Source organism: Oenanthe melanoleuca, chromosome 7 (assembly GCF_029582105.1).
Source record: "Oenanthe melanoleuca isolate GR-GAL-2019-014 chromosome 7, OMel1.0, whole genome shotgun sequence".
NCBI classification, from domain to species: Eukaryota; Metazoa; Chordata; class Aves; order Passeriformes; family Muscicapidae; genus Oenanthe; species Oenanthe melanoleuca.
In genome coordinates, this window is record NC_079341.1 from 2,096,884 (window position 1) to 2,118,343 (window position 21,460).

General features: G+C 45.1%; 1 protein-coding gene across 8 annotated transcripts in view; it reads left to right on the forward strand.

Annotated features, from left to right (window-relative positions):
• AGAP1 (ArfGAP with GTPase domain, ankyrin repeat and PH domain 1) overlaps positions 1-21,460 on the forward strand; it is a 304,896-nt gene that overhangs the window by 257,670 nt on the left and 25,766 nt on the right. For all 8 annotated transcript variants that reach the window (XM_056495964.1, XM_056495969.1, XM_056495965.1 and 5 more), the window contains 3 exons: positions 844-998; positions 2,436-2,526; positions 8,353-8,575. In XM_056495964.1, the coding sequence (XP_056351939.1) occupies positions 844-998; positions 2,436-2,526; positions 8,353-8,575 (469 nt within the window). The remainder of the gene's footprint in view (positions 1-843; positions 999-2,435; positions 2,527-8,352; positions 8,576-21,460) is intronic.

Genomic DNA, 21,460 nt, shown 5'->3' on the forward strand with positions numbered 1-21,460 from the left:
TGAATACTTGTCCTTACCCTAAGGATATTTCTCTGACCCTCTCTCCTGGCTTCTCAGATCATTTTCTCATCTCCCATGTCGGACGTGGATGTTGAATAGGTTGAACTGATTTTAATCCTGTATTATAGGCCAGTAATTATTATTATTATCCCAGTATTTATGCTGCAGAGGAGAAAATGTCCACATCTGCTTTAATATATCTGTGCTTGTAAAAACTGCTTGAAAGAGGGTAAATTGTTACATTTTCTGTATTGCCAGCTCTTTGTGGTCCATTCATCTTTTATTTTGTGGCACCCTTTGATTTTTACATTACACAGCTTTTAGCACCTCAGGTTTAAATCTAAATGATGCTTGTTGGCCACTTTATGTTTGATTAAGGTACAGACTCGATTCCAAACTCACAAACACAGGGACTGAGCATTCACCCAAACCAGTGTTTTTTCTGCGTGGTATTTGGAGAGCAAAAGCAGTGAATCCTGGTTGTTTCCTGGTGCATTGTGCAGGGCAGGATCCAGCCTCAAACCTCATATCCAGACCTGCAGGTACAGGATTTGCATAGTACCAGAATGGTTTGGATTGGAAGGCACCTTCAAAATTATCCAGTGGCACCCCTGCCACGGGCAGGGACGCCTCCCACTGTCCCAGGTTGTTCCAAGCCCCAGTGTCCAGCCTGGCCTGGGACACTCCCAGGGAAGAATTTCTCCCCATCTAAATTTACCCTCCCTCAGCTTAATGCCATTGCATAACAGAAGATGTTATAATCAACCAAGGTTGTTTCAGCTACTTTTCACCATCTTTAACTTAATCTTTTATTTCTATTGCATTTTTGTTTGTTTTTCCCAGAGCAAGAAGAAAACTTTGAGTTTATCATCGTCTCTCTCACGGGCCAGACTTGGCACTTCGAAGCAACCACCTATGAAGAGAGGGATGCATGGGTCCAAGCCATAGAGAGCCAGATCCTGGCCAGTTTACAGTCCTGTGAGAGCAGCAAGAACAAGGTATGGAGCACAGAGTGAGCCATATAACTCTACATGGCTTAGGTGATCATTGGGATGACAGCAAATTCTGAATTTTAAGCCCATACTCCTCCAGATGTGTGTGTGTTACCCCCACAGCTGAGCAGAGTTGGGGCTTTCTGTGGGAAGAACTTGGCCTGGGAGGAGCAGCTTTCCCCCTTGGAATGCTTTCCTTTGATGACAAAAGGAATTTGCTCACCTTTCCTGTCAAAACAGATGTTTAAAATCAGAGATTTCTTCAGCCAATGCTCATTTTTGGGAGAGCTTCTGTGTCTTCAGTGCAGGTGTCTGTAAATACTTTACAGGAGCAAGGTGCTGAGTGGTGATTGAGGGAGAGAAATGGCCAATAATTGTCCTGTGCTGTAGATCCTTTAATATTACCCACCTAACAGTTGTCTTTCACAACTTCATACTGCAAGGAAGAGACTCATATTTTTAAATGAATGCCTGCTGTCATTGACCTGGTGTGCCAGAGTAGATCAAACACCAGTAATTACCATCATCATAACACAATTTACTTCCCATTTTGTGTTAAAAAATGGGTTTATTTCCAACATATATTCCTGAGATGGAGGAAAATCACAATTTACATGTTTCTTGCTTTGCATGGGTTCCCACATTCTGGTATGTGTGGGTGGGTTATCAGAGCACAGAAGGGGAAGTTTGTACATTAACACCTACATTAAAGGATTAATACAAAAGGATAAAGAGTGGCTGGGCAATGGCTCAGAGAGGTTTTTCTCACTGGGTTCCCAAAGCATGTCAGAAGAACTGGCTGGAACAGCAAAGTGCAGTTGGCTGGACAGGTTTAGCAGGTGTCCCATGGAACTTGTATCTCCATGTGGATATCCACAAGTCCTGCTTAAATCACTTAGATCACACCTCAGGGAGCCCTCAAGGCAGTTCAGTTGGGTAGAGCTGACCTGCATGCACATCAGGAGAGTCTCCCCAAGCAGAGGTCATGGGCAGGTCATTGTGGGGAGCATTTAAAGGGAGCCACCGGGTGAAATCTGACCTTTGGATGATGAAAAAGTTCCAGCCGCTTCTGCAAACTGTCCCTTAGTCTTCATTAGCACCAGCACACACATCAATAAAGGAAATTGATCTTGTAAAATAATATTCTTGTCTCATTTATCTCAAGAAGCAAACCAACAGTGTGGCTGCTGCTCTTGGGAAGAGCAGGGCTCATTCTTAAGCTTGATTTTCCTCTGTTAGAGTCCAGGCTGGAGACCCCAGAAGTCCTGGAGATGCCAAAGGATCCCTGTTCCTTGAGAGGCAAATCAAACTCAAGGTTCCTTGGCCCTATTCATTGACCTTGGTCTGGGCTTTGGGGTTTGCTGTTCATTCAGCTGACAGTGGTGTCATTTGGGGTTTTTTGGGTCCTTGCTTGCTGCTCATTGCTGTCTCTGACTCCCGCAGTCGCGCCTGACGAGCCAGAACGAGGCCATGGCCCTGCAGTCCATCAGGAACATCAGAGGCAATTCCCACTGCGTGGACTGCGAGGCACAGAGTGAGTACAGCACCTGACTGACTGCACTCTGACCTCTTCTCCTTGGCCAGGGCCTGGGCAGCACCCAGCCCTGGCCTCCCTGCTGCTCCCTCCCCTCTACTGTTTGCACATTTCCGCTTCGTTAAGGAGTTTGCTTAACCAGACTTGTTTGATCTTAGTTTATGCTCTGTATCTGCCACATCGAGTGCATCCTAATTTTTCCCCTCATTGTTCCCCATTGATTGTCAGCATTTCTGTACTTCCTTTCAAAGAAAAGGCAAAAAGTTTGCTGTTTGACATCAGTCCTTTCCATTTCCCTCCCGTTTTGCATGGTGAGGGCACATGTGCCATGGTAATATTTTCAAAGAGATAGAGCTTGATTGCTGTTTTTTTGGTTTGGTATTTTAGGCTTGCTTGTCAGAAGAAACCAAAGTCATTGCTCATTATATCTGGATACTAGAAAACTGATTTTGGATTTTGTTTTTTTTTTTCTTCCCCTTTGTGTTTCTTTCCACCTCTTTTTTTTTTATTTTTTAAAACATATACGTAGTGTTCAGAAGAGTGTTCTCGGGAATACTTTGAGCTGTGCTTCACCTCACTAACCCCGACTGAGGCCATTATTCTGGTGCTCTTTAGTTCCAGGGGTTTGCAACAAAGCCACAGAAAGGAAGTTCTCTTGCTCTAAAGCAATTAGTTGTAGGAGCTGAAGGACTGAGAAGTTGTGCATTTTTATTTCTTTGATATTTGGAAGTCAGAACTTTCCTTGCGATTTTTACACATGCTTAAAATGGAAAATACTCACTTATTTTTCTTCAGGTGTGATTTTTATTTTTAAAGATTGGCCACTTGGGATCTTGACTCCTGGTCTAAGCCATTCTGATACCCCAGTGTAAAAAGAACATTTGTACACAAGTGCAGGTGCTTTTGCACCAATGATTTGGTCTCTGCTTTCACTCTAAGTGATTCAGCACGTGCTAAACCAGGAAAGAGCTTGGTTTGAATGGTATTTTAGCACCTGGAGCCCAAGTCTTATTTATTAGTGTGTTTTCATAGTGACCTGGCAGTCATTGAGATTTCCCCCACAGCTTTGATGCAGCTCAGGAGGAAGGCAGGTGGTGTGCTGTGGATGAGGAGGAGGGGGTCTGGGAGTGCCCTGCATGGATATTTAGCTTATCTGAAGTACTCACTGCTGCCCCTGAGCAGCCCACGGTGGGAGCGGTGCTGAGTCCTGTGCCACTGTGGGTGGCATTTTCCTAGCCTTGCTAACTAGATAAACATTTAAAAAATGCACAAATATATTGTATTTATATACATGTATTTATAGGGGAGTTATATTATATATATATAAGATGCAATCCCTTCAGTGCAGGCAGCTTCCTTGCCCACAACATCCTTCTGATCCACCTCAGCTCTACCCAGTCTCCACACTATCCCCAAAGGCTCATTTCTCTCCCCAGCCATGCACCTATCCCAGGATTTATGCAGCCAGGCTGTATGTTTAATCAGGGAAATGCTTGTGCAAGAAAGCAGTGCTCTTTTTTTTTCTTTTTTTTTTTTCGTTTTTGGATTTTCTTCCCCCCCAACCAATTTGGTTTTCAGCCAGATTGCTCATGGGTCAAGCTGGTCCCCCATGCATGGTGCCAGCAGCAGGGATGTGCCAGGAACACATTGCTGGGAGAGGGCAGAGTGGGACAGCCCATTTTGGCAACACTCTGTCATGTAGCTCTTGCAGGGGAATGATATTGAAATCTCAGCTGGATTTGTTTTTATTCTCAGAGATGATTTATACCCTCTTTGACTCCTCTTGCTGTTTGACCTTCCTGATTTTAAGGCCACTGTCGTTCCTTTGGAAAAATGTGAGATATTTTCAAAGCGATGGATCTTAAAATGTAAACACACACACACACAGAGGAGATGAACCTCAGCCTGCTGCTTTTTCTGCAGGGCTTTGCTTTATTCCCTTGTCTCCCCTCCTGCCTTGCCTGGGCAGGTCCTTACCCCCAGAGCACTTAGCATCACAAACCCCAGCTCTCCGTGGAACTCTCACGCTGTTTGCATCTCCACAGAGCCAGATGTTTGGGAACACAGGAGTGTGGGATGTTGCCATCCCTCAGCTCTATTCAGGAGCCATCAATCTTCCACTTCAGAAGTCTCATTCTTCCTCTTTCTGGAGCTCTTTGCCTTTTGAGCACTTGTTGCAGCATTTTGTTTCACTGGGGAATTCTGCCTTGTTGGATGTTAACCCAGCAGCTGTGTGCTGCCAGCATTCCAGCCCTCTGGCAGCCTCCAGCTAAAGTTATTCCATATTCTCCTTTTAACATTCCCATCCCAGAGCAAGAGAAGAGGCAAAGTGCTCTTTAGGAGCTGGAGTTTGTGCCCAAGGTCTGATTTCATGTTTCAAAAGGAAACTGGTGTTGCCTTTTCCCAAAGCAGTGGAGTCTCAGTGCTGACTTTGTCTGGAGAAGCCCCTCAAGGTGATCCACTTGTTTAGGCAAACCCAGCTGAATTTCTGGATTTTGGCTCTGCCAGAAGATAAATATGAGTCATTTCAAGATACTTGGAGAACATGGAGCATCCTGGAACATCATGTAATAGGTCTTTGCTGTTGTATAAGAAAGTAAGGGAGGGTTTAAAAGCATGGATTCTCATCCTGAGTTTTCCAGTCCAGGAGTCTGATACTTACTCTGGTGTATTTTGTATTGAAAACCAAACACTGAGATAATGATTTGGGCAATCTTGTCCTACCCATCACAAAATGCAATTTTTCACCCAGTGGTGAAGCTGATAGAGGTGTGAGTCAGAGTGGGGAAGAGGCTTTCAGGGAAAGAGGAAGCCAAGTATTTTTGAGAATATGAACAGCTGAAAATTTTAATCTGGATATATTCAGTGGCACTAAAAAGCTCATTTTTTGGTGGACCAATTTTAAATAAAGCACCTCTAGCTGCACTAAGTGGACTTTTTCTTCCTTTTACCTTGATGTCCACACCTGCCACGTGCTTGTGAGCATCCTCCAATTCAGAATTACTCTCACCATCAGCAGGAAAAGGGAGCTGGGTTTGTAGCATCTTAAAAGTAAAAAAAAAACCAACTTTGAGTAGTTACAGCTTTCTAATCACCTGTGGTGTGAATTGGTGAATTTTCATTTCTATAAGGAGCTCAGCCCTTGTCCTTCCTCATTTGCTACTTTCCCACTCAGCTGTGTGTTGTCAGATTGTTGAAATTGAAAATATCTTGGTAAAATTTCATGGAACTTCCTGTTCGCTGTTTTGAGAGACTCCTGAATTCAGTCCCTTCACTTCTTCAGTAGCAGTGCTGGCAACTGAGGGGCTGTTCCAACCCAAACCATTCTTTGGTGCTTTGAAGCAGGTGAATATTAAAGTTTTTTTTCAATACAAGATGCATTACATGTGCTTCAAGTAGAGAGGTATTTGGGAGTGAGGTCAGGTCCTTAACACCAGTTCTGTCAGAATAATTGGAATAATGTAAGTTGGTATTCCATTCTCTTGCTTCTGTCTGAGTTCATGCCTCCTAGAGCTCATTGCACTTTGAATTTTTGTGAGGATAACCCTGACCTTTGCAGGTCAGGGGGTTTCATCCTAGTCACAGTTTGCTAATTTCAAATTATTACTTGCTGTGTTCAAACTTATACCAACAAATTGCAGTTTTGGGGGCTTTTTTAGTATGTTACAGATACACCACTGGTTCCCCCACTTGCAAAACAACAGTGGAGGTATCTGAAGAATTATGGAATTAAAGGAGTTTGTTGTAGCTGTTGCACTGAAAGCTTGGAAAGCATGGCAGGAGTTTGGTCTCACCTGATTTTTTGAGATCTGAAATGCTGTGTATGTATAATGTAGATATTAAATTGTGTATAAGACTTGGTATGGACAGGAACTTTTAAACCAAAGGTGGAGTAAGATGGGGGACTTTTCTTCTTGGTTCTATTTTTTATTTCAATGGACTGATTGAAAAATGTCAGTGCCTTCAGTGAGATATGGGACTTCACAATTTAAATTATGAGCTTTCCTATCCTATTTTTTGTCCAAGATGACATAGCAAAGAACTAGAAAATGTTTTGTTTCCACATATTTTGGCTACCAGAAACAGCTTTTCAGTTCTAGGTTACACAGAGTCAAGACAAGTCTTTGGCTGAATTTTTCAGAACAGAAGGAAATGCTGGAAATTCATTTTCTGTCAACTCCAATTTTTTTTTTTAGATAGGAATAAGAATTGCCTGCCCTCTTAATTAATCCTCATTTTCCTGCTTGGCATTTGGGGTAGTTCTTTGGGATGCACAGAGTAAGGCATGAAAAAAAGATCTGACAGCAGGGGGTTAGGGAAAAAACAACAAAAATTCCTCTCCTGTCTTCAGTTGTGTGTTAAAGTGAATGTTTGTTGGAGAGAAGGCAATCCATACAAATCTAGATTTAATTTGTACAGGACAGTGGCAAAAGTGATCTGAACCATGTTGGGAAATGGAATTTCCCATCTTGTGTCAGGTTTGTCCCAGTCTCTCCCTTTGTGGGGTTATTCTGGGAGGGTGGAATTCTTCTGGCCCATCCCCTGGAACTGGGGCTGTTCCAAGTGGGACATTTCCATCTTGGTGTTCATCTCCCTGATTTTGGAGATGGGAGGAGTCAGATGGAAGAGCCACACGTAACTGTGTGGTGTACGTGGTTATTGAGGGAGCTGATGTAGATAATTGTTTCTAGGCTCTATTTTTTTTTCTCATTTTTCCCTTTCAACTGGCTACAAGCAGCTCTGGGTTCCCAAGGAGGGGCTTTCTTCACTGCTTCATCATCATGGTTACATTTCCTTTGTTTCTCCTTTCCCCTCTGATTCATAGGGGTTTTTTGACTGGAGTTGGAGTGATACATCTTTTCACAGAATCAGTGGGTTGGAGGAGACCTTCAAGATGCCCTAACACCTCAACTAAACCATGGCACCAAGTGCCACATCCAGTCTTTTTTTAAACACATCCAGGGATGGTGACTCCACCAACCTCCCTGGGCAGACAATTCCAGTACTTGATCACTTTTTCTTAATACCCAACCTCTATTTCCCTTGGCGCAGCGTTAAGTCTGTTTCCTGTCATTCTGTTAGTGAGGCTTGGAGAAAGAGAGCAACCCCACCTGAGCACAGCCACCTTTCAGGGAGTTGTAGAGTGATAAGGTCACTCCTGAGTCTCCTTTTCTCCAGGCTGAACAGCCCCAGCTCCCTCAGCCGTTCCTCACAGGGTTTCTGTTCCAAGCCCCTCACCAGCCCTGTTCCTCCTCTGGATGCGCTCAAGCATCTCAAGGTTCTCCCTGAGCTGAGGGGACAGAACTGGGCACAGCACTCAAGGTACAGCCTCACCAGTGCCAAGCACAGGGGAAGAATGAGCTCCCTGCTCCTGCTGGCCACACCATTCCTGAGCCAGGCCAGGGGCCATTGGCTTTCTTGGCCACCAGGGCACACTGCTGGCTCATGTTCAGTTGGCTGTTGACCAGTCCCCCCAGGCCCCTTCCTGCCTGGGCACTGTCCAGCCACACCATCCCCAGCCTGTAATACTGCAGGGGGTTATGGAGGCCAAAATGCAGCACTTGCATTTATTAAACTTCATTTTATTGGACTCTGCCCATCCATCCAACCATTCCAGGTCTTTTGTGACACCACACTTTATATTCTTTTGCTCCTTGAGGTTTTCTCCAGAGGGTTGCCATCTCCAGAAGAGATGACCCTGGAAAACCTCCCAGCTGCACTTTAGGACAAGACACCCCTGGAGCCAAAACCTTCATGCACCAACAGCAGCTAGGAGGTTCTGTTGGGTGTTGCCTTGTCCTAATTGCTGTGTCCCTTGTCCTGCAGACCCCGACTGGGCCAGCCTGAACCTGGGAGCCCTCATCTGCATCGAATGCTCAGGGATCCACCGCAACCTCGGCACGCACCTGTCCCGGGTGCGCTCCCTGGACCTGGACGATTGGCCCATCGAGCTCATCAAGGTCATGTCAGCCATTGGCAACGAGCTGGCCAACAGTGTGTGGGAGGAGAACAGCCAAGGCCACGTGAAGCCTTCCCCAGACTCCACCAGGTGGGTTTTGGCTTGCCCTGCCTCGCCCGGCGCGTGCCGCTGCCGCTTTGGAATTCTCCTGTGGAAAAGTCATTCTTTCTGTCCTCACTGCATGCCAGGAGGAGTGTGTGTCAGAGGGAGGGTGGCAAAAGTTGAGTGGCCTTGTTACTTTCTCACTCCTATGAGGGTTTCCTCAGCAGCTCTGCACTTTTCTGTTCAGTGAGAGATGGAAACCTCCCGCCTGCTTCTTCCTCCATCTGAATTGCCCTGTCATGTGCTCCTTTGTCTCACTGGGCCACGAAGCTCCTGCCTCTTGGACTATCAGTTTGCCATTCATAATCTCCCTTCAGAGTTTCAGGGGGTTTGTACCTGGCTGTCAGGTCTTTGGTTCTGCTCAGGGGTGTTCCAAGTCCTGATTACTTTTCTTGTGTGTGTGATTTAAGTGAAACCATGAGTTGCTGGGGGGGTGTTTCTTTTGAGAGCAGCATTTTACCTGCTTCTCATAACTCCACACAGGTAAAATCTTCCTGTGATGTGTTGTCCTACCTGTGCTCAGTTAATCTGATCAGTGTCAAACTGGAGAATGCTTTCTCCACTTTTGGATCAGGTGGAAGGATCACTGTTCCTGGGCCACCTCCTGCAGTGGAGGGCTGGGTTTGTGCTGTTGTGTGGAATGAAGTCAACTGTTTCTTATTGCATTATTTCGTTAGCCCTGAAAAATGAATTTGTGGTGCCACCTTTGGTTCATCTTCGAGAATGAAGCCACTACATTAATCAGCCTACTTAGATGAATGGCTGTGCATTTAAAAGTGCTCAGGGAGCCCCAAAGAGAGGTTTTGTTTCAGGCAGAAATGGGATGTCTGCTCTATACCTGTATATTATTAGATACAATGATTTTATCACGTAGATTGAAATGAACTTTCAGTCATTAGTATCATTTTAATACAGAGATTTTATAATATTTTATCTCACAAATATATGTTGCTCTTTACTGCTGAGGTGAGATGGAGCAATAGTTCTAAACACCTGAAAGGAAAATGCTTGCACTCAATTGGAATTCTGTTAAAGAAAAAGAAAAATCACATTATTTCAGTAGTCATATAATAAATATCACAAAAAAATCTAAAATCCGTGTGACTGTGATGAAGAGAGTACCATCCATTTCAATTAATAATTCATTTGGGATTGAATTTTATTTCCAGAAAAATCAACATTTTTCTCTTAGTATTTCATACTCAGGGCTTGTTTTAATTCTCCACTTTGTTTCTGTGCATTTTCATGGTTATATTCAGCTGATTCTGATTGTCACTGATAGCACTGCACTCTCTCTCCTGCACTGCAACATTTTTGGACAAAAAGATTCATTTTATAAATAAGATTTTCTAGCTCTGTGTCCAGGTTCACGCTTATGTGATAAAAGAGGTGCTAGAAGAAGCAGAATTAGGATGATGTGGAAATTTTCCCACAAAGGAATTGCAATCTTCGCTGCTCCCATTCCTCTGCTGTTTGCAGCAGGGACTGAAATGCAATTTTTCACATAAATACCAGAAAGTTCTGCTTTTTCCAAGTGTATGCCTCCTTTTGTGCTTCCCTCTGGTCTCTGCCAGCATCACAGTCCTTCTGTCCAAGCTGTGGCGAGAAAATAAATTCAAGTTTTTCAGGTAGAGGCTCTGCTTTCCATGTTCTCACTGCTGTTTGGAATTTTGCATGAGGAATTCTATTGGAAGCAGCTAAAATGGCCCTGAAAGGAGAGTTAAACAAACCTTCCTTTTGTTGTTGTTGAGGGACTGAAGGGGCAACTCCAAGAGAGTTGGAGAGGGACTTTGGGCAGGGACAGGACACAGGGAATGGCTTCCACTGCCAGAGGGCAGGGATGGATGGGATTATTGGGCAGGAATTGTTCCCTGGGAGGGTGGGCAGGCCCTGGGAAGCTGTGGCTGCCCCTGGATCCCTGGAAGTGTCCAAGTCCAGGGGCTTGGAGCACCCTGGGATGGTGGAAGGTGTCCCTGCCCATGGCAGGGGCAGGATGGAGATGGTTCTGAAAGTCCCTCCCATCACAAACCATTCTGGGAATCTGGTTCTGTGATGGGCCCTTAACAGACACTTTTAGAGGGGCTCAGGTGGGTTTCACCTTTTCATGTTGTGTCTGTCTACTGGAGATGAAGCCAGCAGTGGAAACCCACAGATTTCTAGGCACACACAAAAAAAGAGTAATGAGCTGCTCCACAAATACTGAATAGTTGGGCTGGGAGGCTCAAGGAGTGTTCACAGGCTGCACTAAAAGGAACCTGAAAGTCTTGATGTGGCTTTCAAAGCAGTCCCTTCAGCCTGGGAGAAGTTGGCACTGATCATTCTATGCCTGCAGTGGCATCCTGCGTGTTTCTGAGGAGTAGAGGAAAGGGTGGAGGGATCCATGGAGATGGTTTTTGGCAGGAGGAATTGCCAAACAGCAACTCTAGGTTGTGGCATAATCAAGGAATCTTAAACAGCTGTGCTAGGCTGTGAGTACAGCTTTCCTTTAGTAATTTTGCCCACTCAAAAACAAGATTTTATCCAGTTCAAGACCTTACCATGGCCTGCACCTTCCCCATGAGGAACAACTCCCACCTCTGCTCTCTGTGCCCAGAGACAGACCCCAGGGAGCAGCTGGAACTGTGTCAGGGGAGGTTCAGGTTGGATTTTAGGAAAAGGTTCTTCCCCCAGAGGGTGCCGGGCACTGCCCAGGCTTCCCTGGGAATGGGCACAGGCTCAGGGCTACCAGAGCTCCAGGAGTGTTTGGACAATGAGCTCAGGGATGCACAGGGTGGGAGTGCTGGGGTGTCTGTGCAGGGACAGGAGCTGGATCAATGATCCTTGTGGGTCCCTTCCAGTTCAGGAGATTCTGTGATTAAACCACATGAGATACTGCTGTCCTTTTCTAGCCCACTCAAATGCACTTCAGATTCTTCATCCAAGCATATCATGGGAAAGGATAAACCTGGACACTTAATTTGAAGGCCAGAAAGGTTCTGAGATTGGAGGGTATGTAAGATTCAAAGCCTGGGAGCTCTTCAGCAAAAGGCATTATCCCTCCAGCATTGATCAGGGATATATTTCCCAGGTATATCCTCTGATATTAATATATTCCAGGTCATGGCAGGTTGGAGAGTTGAGCAGCCTGGTCTAGTGGAAGGTGTCCCATGGCAGGGGTGGGATGAGATGGGCTTTAAGGCCCATTACAACCCAGACCATCCTGGAATTCCACAGGCAGATCTAAGTGCCCCTGTCAGTGAAAAGCAACACCCAAGGGTGGCCTCTGGCACTGAACTGGAAGGATTTGGGAGCACAGCTGTGGTGGGATCCCCAAGGAAGTGGCACGAGGCAGAGCTGAGGGTGTTGCCAGGATTTCGGGGAGGAAGGAGGAATAAACACGAGCTCTGGTGAGCACAGAAAGTTGGGGAGCAGTGGAAAACCCCAGCACAGGCAAACACTTGAGTGTGAAAGGGAACAGAGAGCTGCTGGCCCCTGAGCTTGGTGTCTGTGGGTCCCTGATGAGGTCAGCTCTGGAGAGCTGGTAATTGGTTCCAGCAATTACCAGCAGCCCCGAGAACGCCGCTCAAACTTCGGGAGGCCTGTGACAAATTGAAGCTGACTGCTGGTGAAGGAGTATCGACTTCCCATTCCTAAACAGGGGGATCATTAGTCAAGAAAAGCATCTTTTAATTACTCGCAGGAAGAAAAAAAAGAAAAAGAGTGGGAAAAGGACAAAGATCTTTCAGTATGGATCCTGCAACAACCGCCAGGTTTTTTTTCCAAGTGTATTCAATATGAAATTTATTGTCTTGGAGGGGAGGGGGCGAGCAGGGGGAGCTAGCCTGCGGTCCCTCCTTGGGTAATGCGGCTTTAATTTGGAGTGAGAAGTCAAATTAGAGTAAATCAATGTTGCGACAATTAACTGGGGCTGGGGATGGGATCAGGGTTCTCCCTCTAATTGCTATTGATACTGTTTAAGCACGCTCTCACAGCGCTGCTGTGGAGTGGTGCAGCGCTGGAGGAGCCCTGTGGGGCTGAGCAGCTCCCTGGAGGAATGCTGGGGATGTGGGGAAGCCAGCTTGGGACCTCTTTGCCTTCTGCACCGGTGTGTCCATCTCCTACCAGATGTTTAGGTTTTTCTGGACACACCTCACTTGTTTTGCTTTGTCCTGTGCTCATGTGGCTTCTGGTTTGCAGACTCATTTGCCACCCAAGGTGGTGTTGGCCTTTTTCAAATGAGTCAAGCTGCCCCATCCCTCTGGCTCTCCAGGAGATGGTTGTCTGCTCCCTCAGCCTCCTTCCTGAGCTCCCAAGGACTCCATCTCTGTCTCCCTGGGAGTGTTGGGGTGGATGTGCCACCTCCACCACGGGCAAGCTGAGGGAAGGCAGGGTCATATCACAGCCACACTTCCTGTTCTGCTACTCAAACAACGCCAAATATCTGCATTAACTGCACACAGACAGGGCTCCACCATTTCAGCATCTTCTCAGGAATATTCACAAATAGGTGCAATGTCCGACTCCATTAAAACCGTATTTTTGAATTGAGGGATGAGTGCAGAAGTTCAGGCAGTTTTAAGCTCTTTAACTGGGGCTTAACTGAGCAGTTGTGCTCAGGTCTGTTTGCTCAGCAGTTTCCCTGCTTATTCTGGGTACCAAGGGTTACAGGAAAATCCAGCACTGGCTGAGCAGCCGTGAGTTGGGAGCCAGCAATATGGGGAATTGGCTCTCACCTTCCAAGGGGAGATCCAGTGTGATCCTTGCTCACTAATGAACTCAGTTTAATGGTGTCAGAGACAACATTATGCAGCTGCACTGTATTGAGCTGAGTTTTACAGTCCTGCACCAAAGCCTGGCTTGTGCTGCTCTGAGGCGAGCGACTGTGACGCTGAGCTGGTCACTGGGGAGTGACTTGGATGAAAAATATTACACTGTGCCTTCCATGAAAATATTAATCCTTTTCTTTGTAAAACTAATTACTCCTTCATCATAAATAAAGGGCAAGCCCAGAGAAACGGAGTGCTTCAGATCCTACTCTCACATCCTGGATCTTGTAGGGCTGCTGTGTTCATCTCCCTCACCCCTTGATCCTTCTGGCCATCAGTTTGCTGGCCCTGGATTCCTGGCAGAAGGAATGAATGGGGCCTGAGGGAGCACAGGTACCTCTCTATCCATGATTATCAGCTCCAGCTCCGTGGCAGATCTTGGCCTGATGAGGTCAGTGTTTTGTGCCTTTTCACTGCTCCTCCACGCCTGACACCTTTCCTTTCCAGGGCTGGGGGAAGGGGGTTTTTAAAAATAAATTAAAAAAAAAAAAAAAAAAAAGAAGAAGAAAAAAAGATTTTATTGTGAAGGGCTGACCAGAACCCATCTGCAGTTGGGTGGCATCTGCTCCCCACATGTCACTTCCCTCATTAACAAGCAATTGAATTAATTAAATGCTACTCAGAACACGCATAACAAGCTACCGGCAGTGTCCAAATTAGCACTGATAATCAAGGATGATTTCCTTTATTATCCTGCTAAGTGGTGTGCAGGCTCTGATCTCCCTGTCTGCCCTCATCTATTTACATACCCCCAGCTTCTGCCTTTAGAAGCTGAGGTTATCTTACCTAGTTAATTTGCCACGATCACCAAGCATGGCGGATTGATATTCCTGCCTCTGCTGAAGCAAACCCCCTCCTTTCTCCCCCTTTTCCTTCCTCCCCAAGCCTGGTCCTTTGTATCTCAAGCTCACTGATAAATTAAAAGCCACCCCTGTGGTCTCTCAAGTGAGTAATAGAGGCAGAAATTTCATTTTGCAACTGGCTGATTTAATGATCCAAAGGGTAATTAATGGCCTGATTATCTTAATGTTAAATATGTCCGGCAGCAATTACTGTGACCTCCCGCTTGTCAAGGTCCAGGCTATGCTCTTCTTTCAATTAAGTTCTCTGGGGCTTAATGGTATGAATAAACTCCTCTGATTCTATCATTCCGGACTCTGAGATTTAAGCGAGCTGGGGGCTCGTTTGGAGTTTTAATCAGCCCATCTTCTACTTGAGCGATCAGAGTTAACAATTATAACAAGGACAGTTTAACTTTCTTTCTTTCTTTCCCCCCCCCTCCCCTTTCCACTTCTTTATATATTTTTTTTATTATTTTTTTTTTCCTGAAGCGCTCGGAGGGGATTTTGTTGGCGGCAGCGGCGGCTTTGCCGGGGCCAGTCTCTCCCGATATAAATTATCATGTGAATGCCGCTGTTTTTCCATTTGACAGGCTTAATTAATTGGCAGGAGCGGCCGAAAATGACAGTGCCACTAATTGCAACTCCAAGCCCATCTCTGTCAGGGCGGCGCTCCTGTCAGCGGGCATGCCCCGCTCCTCGCCGCGCCCCGACTCTGTTGACGTTTCCCATTCCGGTTTTCACATCTCGTCGGGGAACGTGATGGGATGTGATAGCCCAAGATGTGCCTTTGGCTCTTCCAGGCAGGCAGCTCGTGTGCAAGAGTGACATTTGCTGCCAATAAAGTTTAGACAGCTGGGCTGCTGCGGCCCAGCAGCTGCTTGGGGACTGCAGGTTTGACTTAAGATTTGGCTTAAGGATTCCAGCCTGGACTTTGGGAAGGGATCAATAAAAACTCGCTCCTGCTCTTCCTGGTGGCTGAACTCCACTGAGCAGCACGACTCCCAGTGAGCTGGAGTTCTATTAGCTAGTCTTTTGGACAGCAGATATTTCATGGAGATAATGAGGAAAATGGATAAATTATTAGTTACGGCGGCATCGCATTCTCCGACGCAGACATTATAAATAAAGAGACTGATTCACTGCTGCCAGTAAACTCCAGGCTACAGCTGGAGGAGTGAACCCTTCATCTGCTTCCATGTTGGGTTGGTTTGCAATTAAATTTGAACAAAAAAAAATGAAATTGTCACTTGCCAGTAGCTTCCAGGAAATGCATCTGACAGGAAGAGCAAAGTGAGGCGAGTGGAATATCAGCTTGGGTGGCTGCTGGTCAGGCTTCAGCGTTTTGGAAACCTTGCAAGCACAAATGCAATACTCCAAAGATGAAAGGTGGTGGTGGTAGTAGTAGTAATACTCCAAAGATGAAAGGTGGTGGTGGTAGTAGTAGTAATATTCAGTTTTATTGTCCTTGCAGCTGCTTGGCAGCCCTTGTCACCCAGGAGCTGATCCGGTAAAACACCAGTGCTGTACGGCAGCCTGGGAGATGCCTGCATGATTAAAAATCAAAACAAAACAGCCACAACACCCTCGACCCCGCTTGTCCAAGTTAATGAGTGCTTTAGATGAAATGCTCCCCGGCTCAGCTGCACCTTTCTTGTGTGCAAAGCTGCCTCTGATAAAAGCTCAGACTCTCGGTAAACAGGAACCTGGTTTGCAATAATTATTACAATTGTTATTTTTCTCGGTGGTGGTGAAAGAGAAACCTGCAAAAAAAAGTGCTTCTGTCTCCTAGTATAGATTATGAAAGCATTTATTAAAAAGCCACAGTGCTGTTCTTCTTTTCAATCTAAATAGCATCAGTACCACTTCACTGAATCCCTGGAAGTGTCTAAAACCAGGCTGGACAGGGCTTGGAGCAGCTTGGGATGGTGGAAAGTGTCCCTTGGAGGCACGGTCAGCTCCAGGTACCTTCAATCCAATGAGATTGTTGGCAAATTTGGGTTCTCCTTCTCTGTGGATTTGGCTGCCACGCTGAAAAGTACCAAGTTAAGCTGAAAATCCCTAAAAAAATAAGCTGATGAGCTGTTAAAGTTGGAAAAATCTAGGATTTGACTTCTGGACTCAAAAAGGAGGATTTTTTTGGGGAAAAGAGTGTTCATAAGTTGATAATCAGCAGCAGTAGAAAAAGTGATTGTTTTTTGCTGTTTCTTTGTGTTTTTTGTTGTTTGTTTGTTTGGTTGGTTTTTGTTTTTCTTGTTTTTGTTTTTTGTTTGCTGGAATAAGAGCCCATCTGGCTCTCACTGTGCATAAGTGCCTGTCCTGAAGGTCTCCACACCATGTAGGGTCTTGGTTTCAAGCTTAACTTTTGCTTTAGATACGGACTGATGATTTCTCTTCTTGTGTTAGTTCCCTCCCAAGCACCTACCAGAGCCAGAGAGATTTCAAGACCAATGTGTCTTCAGTGGACTTCACATCTGCTTGGCCAAAAGCCACTTGAAAAGGTCAATTCAGAGCACACTAACAGAGACAAAACCATCACTGTGTTTATTAGAAGCTGCTTGGGTCAGTGTGGAGCTACAGCAGAGGAATGGAAGGGCTAATTAGAACAACATTTTAATTTCAGATGGGAAAAAAATGGATGGTGAATTTATAACTTGAGGGGAAACATGGCTTACATGAGGCTGATGGCCAAAGGCCAGGATCACTGAAAAGGAGTCATATGGAAACTACTGTGGGTTAGTTTTTCCTCAGAAAATTCCTGGGTATCATCAACACTGGCATTAAATTGCACACCACGTGTGTGGATGCACATATGTGCTACTCCACAGCACCTGAGGAGTAGATGTGGAGAGTCTGATCTTAAATATGGCAAGCTAAAAGCAACTGGAAAATGAAGTTTGCTGTCTAAAGCATTGGGCAGCCTTACCAGGGTGCTCTTTCACCAGTTATTCGTTAGTTATTTCCAGAAGGGAGAGCATTGGTCACTTGTTTGTTCTTGAAATTCAGCTATTTGCAAGGCTGGAACTCGTATTAATAATACTAAAAAGGCCAAAATAAAGCTATTGAGTTAAAAAGTGCCCAATGCCAAGCATCAGCTGTTATGAGGTGCCCAGGTCAGAACTGAAGTATTTTGGGAAGTACTGTGAGTCAAGCACTTGGGGAAACACCCAGCAGATTGAAAAATACCTATTCTATTGGAAAGAAATCATATGCAAAGTATTTTCTTCTTATTTGCAGCTTTTCTGTGTTGTTGACGTTTAACCTGTTCCTCTCATTCCCCTTGCCCTGAGGTCACATCTGCCTCTCTGCACACCAGGTCTCCCCCAAGGCAGTTTAACCAAACCTAATTCAAATTGCTTTCTGGACATGGCTGTAAAGCCAGTTTATTCCTGCTTTGTGCTGAGGGAGCTTTGCTGTATAAATTCCTTTTGCTGTTTCTGCATTTCTGCTGTTAAAGAGACACATAAACTGATTGTGGGTAAATCTGAGATGATGGGAGGTGGTCCATAGGATGATCTTTTCCCTGGGTGGGATGTCACAGGAAGGTTGTGACCACAGCCACAAGCACTTGGCGTTGTCAGCAGTGATGGACACTGTGTTCCTCCTGGTTTTTGCCCATTTCAGCCGTGTGGATGGATGTGTTTGAGCTCCTGGGACAGCAGAGATGGCTGAAGGCAGTGCTGGGGGTGCTTTGAAGGCAGGCAGTGCCTCTCTGTGCTCCTGGTGGCTTTGCTGGCCGGTGACACGAGGCACAGAAGCAGCAGCATCCCCTCGCTTTGGTCCTGTCTACAGAACCTGCAGGGCTCCCTAACAGTAACTGTGACCAACTTTCTTTTGTGCTTTTTTCCCTTTTTTCCCCCCTTTGTTTAAGACTGAGCTTTGTTTCTGGCTCTGCAGGAAGCTGGTAGCCTATGGCAAGGGACTGGGGAGATAAGACTTCAGTAAGATAACTAAATGAAAAGGGCAGCAGTGAAAAGATGGTGCTGGCTTTTGACTGGACTGAAACTTGATATACACAGCAGCCCAAATGCAGGTTCCCCACAGCTCTCAAATATTCTCTGTTCATCTGGGATAATGCTCTTCCAGCTGGATTTTTCAATGTGTGGGTGCTGGAGTGGGGGACAGCAGAAATGAGTGACCAGGAGAAACCAGAGCAGCTTTCAAATAATTAATGAATGGGTGGAAATGTGCTGAGGGGAGCACAGGTGAGGGGTGGGAGGCAGGAATTAGAGGAGATGAAACCCCTCCCTATGCCTATTAACCAGATTGTGCAGACAGAGCAAAGTGCTGTCGCTGAGGCATTTTTTGTGTGAGAATTTGGGGAGAGAGAAGAAGCCGTGTCTTGGTAATTGGTGAGCCTCAAAAGGTGTGCGTGGGCCCAGCTTCAAAAAGCCTTCATGCTGAACAGATGATTATGTCATGGCCTAGAAATCTTCCTGCTAACTTGGCTTTTCCTCCAAAAGATTTACATTTTCCTGGTTTCATCCAGGTCAGAATTTCCAAAGGGATGTTTTTATTGTATTTTCACTTGTCTGTACAGCACCAGCCAGGCTTGGGAAACTGAGGCGCACATAAAATTAAATCACAACCCCAGGAATGCTTCTGAGGCTCCTCTGCAAGTGGAAAGAACAGGATTGTGTCACTGTGTGCTAAAACTGAAGGGTGTCTTATGAAAAGAAGATATTCAGAAGTTGACTTTTGTACTTTTTCATCTCAAGAAGCCAAAATTTGCAGCTCTAACTCTTTGCTAGTAATGTTTCTGCTCCTGTCTGAGCCTTTCCAGACCAGATCTGCTTTGGCCACTTGTCCTTCCACAGCTCAGACCAGCCCTAAATAGATTCCTGAGTTTCCTTGAGTTCACCTGTTGCATTCAGGCAAAAAGGTGGAAAATAAAAAAAAAACAGCTACAGAAAATAATTGGGATAACTTCAGTCCTTCTGATCAAGGAGAAAAGTTAAACTATTATTATTTAAAACCATATTATTAGTGTTTAAAATAAATATTATTATTTGAAATACTACTGCAATTGCCATTTGGAGTGGTGGAACTCCAGTTTGGTTTGGGTAGGTGCTCCCAGCTCTGGTTTCAGCTGTGGACACCATCACACAAATGTCTTTGGAGGCTTGATAAACTCATGAGCCAAAGGACACTTTGAAATGCAGAGTTTTATTTGTTAAAAATCAGTCATCAACATTTTAAGGACAGGGTGTGTTTTACATCATGGAGTGTTTGGGAGATGTGAAGGAGCAGGCAAGGTTTAGGGATGTGTGAGGGGAGTGCTCCAAGTGAAATGAGAGATGAGAATGGCTCTTCTGACAAAGTTTTGGGACTCCTGAAATTAATACGTGTCCAAAGCTGATTTGTAGCTGATGTTTGTTGCCATATTTGCATTTTTGTGGAGTCACCACAGCTCATTTGATACCAAAGTGTGTGTTGAGATGTGGAATAAGAGGCAGAGGAGAACATGGGATGCCACAGAAGTAGAAGGAAGAGAGCCTCCAACAACAAATGTGGTATTTTGTAAGAGAAAAGCACATTTGACATCCTGGGGGAGAGGTTTGGTTTGCATTATTTACAGCCAAACCATCTCCCTGCCAAAATGGGACGTGCAGGAACCAACCCAGCTTACAGGGAAGGCTCTCAGGGCACCCCAAAAAGTTGTGTTGTCAGCCAGGAGTAATAAAGCAGCATGAAAGAATGAGCTGGGTTTATCATTCCCCAGATTTTCATAAAGAAATGGCGAAGCAGAGCAGGACTTGTGTGTTCGCAATTAAATATTGTGCTGGTGTTTTTTTTGTGGAATTGTAATTTTTTTTTGTACCAGGGGTGCCCTGGTGAGGAGGGTTTGATGGCCAAGTTGGTGCCAATATCCTCAGGAATGTTTTGGCACAAATTTGGTTCATGGGATGATTCTGATCCACACAAAGTGGATTCCCTTTGGAGAAACATACTACCAAGTAAATATAATATGGTCAAGTATATATTTTATCAAGCTCATTTCTCAAGAATTTATCAAGCATATATATAATATCCTTGATAAATCCAAGATAGTGCGTAAAAATAAGTATAAAACACACAAAATAGGAAATACTGTGTATATAGTACACTTTACTCAACTCTCAGGAAAATTAGTTTTACTGCTTCAAAAAAATAAAACCTAAATCTTTTCTGGATCATGCAGTTTTTTGTGAAAAGAGTACATTGGGTAGCAGTTTGAAAAGAGTGGAAATAAATCTTGGCTCCTTTGGGGATTTGGGGGGTTGCATTTCAAACCACAGTTAAAAAACCTGAGCTTTCTTTAAGCCAGAACTCACCAGCAGTGGAACAGGGTTGGAACTCACAGTAATCCAACATGATGCAGGACTGAGATGGGTACATATTGTGACCATAACTTGCCAAAATAGAGATTTTTGGAGAAGAATGGTAAGAAATATTTCAAGTCTTCAGTGAGTAGCAGGAGATGCTTAAGGGGGTTAATGAAATGATAATGATTTAGAGGGGGATGGAGGGGTTTGCAGGCATTTGGAGGTGATCTCCTGGGAAAAATGTGTTCTTGTAGTTCAAAAAACTGCTCCTAAGAGCAGGAGTATGGGATGGAGGATGTAGGAGCAGGGAGGTGTTTGGACTGGGTATTTCTTCAGGAAAGCAGTGACTGCCAGCACTAGGAAACACAGAGTGTGGAGCAAGGCAAGGGATGGAATGATCTCAGTGGCCTTTGCTTTCCAGATTCACCAAAGCTCTGCTAAGGAATTTCAGAGCATTCAGATTTTAAAATATTTCTTCCTGTTTCACATTGAGTCCTCTTATCACTGCAGAAAACTGCAGAAATCAGCTGAGATCAAGATCTAATTCCAGTGCTCTTTCCTCCCTGTCCCCTGCTCCCCTCCTGCATCCGCTGGATGTCCATTTCTGTAAGTTTTCCCTTCAGAACAAACCTATCATTTTTCACCACAGGATATTTACAGCTTCAATCAGTGCCAAATTCAATTGGCTTCTGATCTCATCGCTGGAAGTTATAGATGCAGATATTATTTGCACTGTGGTTAATTATGGAGCAATCAAACTTTGGCTTTTCCACTGTAATTTCCTCTGCCAGCTAATTTAATTAATCACCCCCAGCTCAGCTCTTCCAGCTGCGACCGGCAGGGTCATTAATTAGACATGTGGTGGTAGCTCATAGACCAGTTCCTGTTAAGGGGCTGCTGCCCACTTGATCTCTGAGGGAGCTG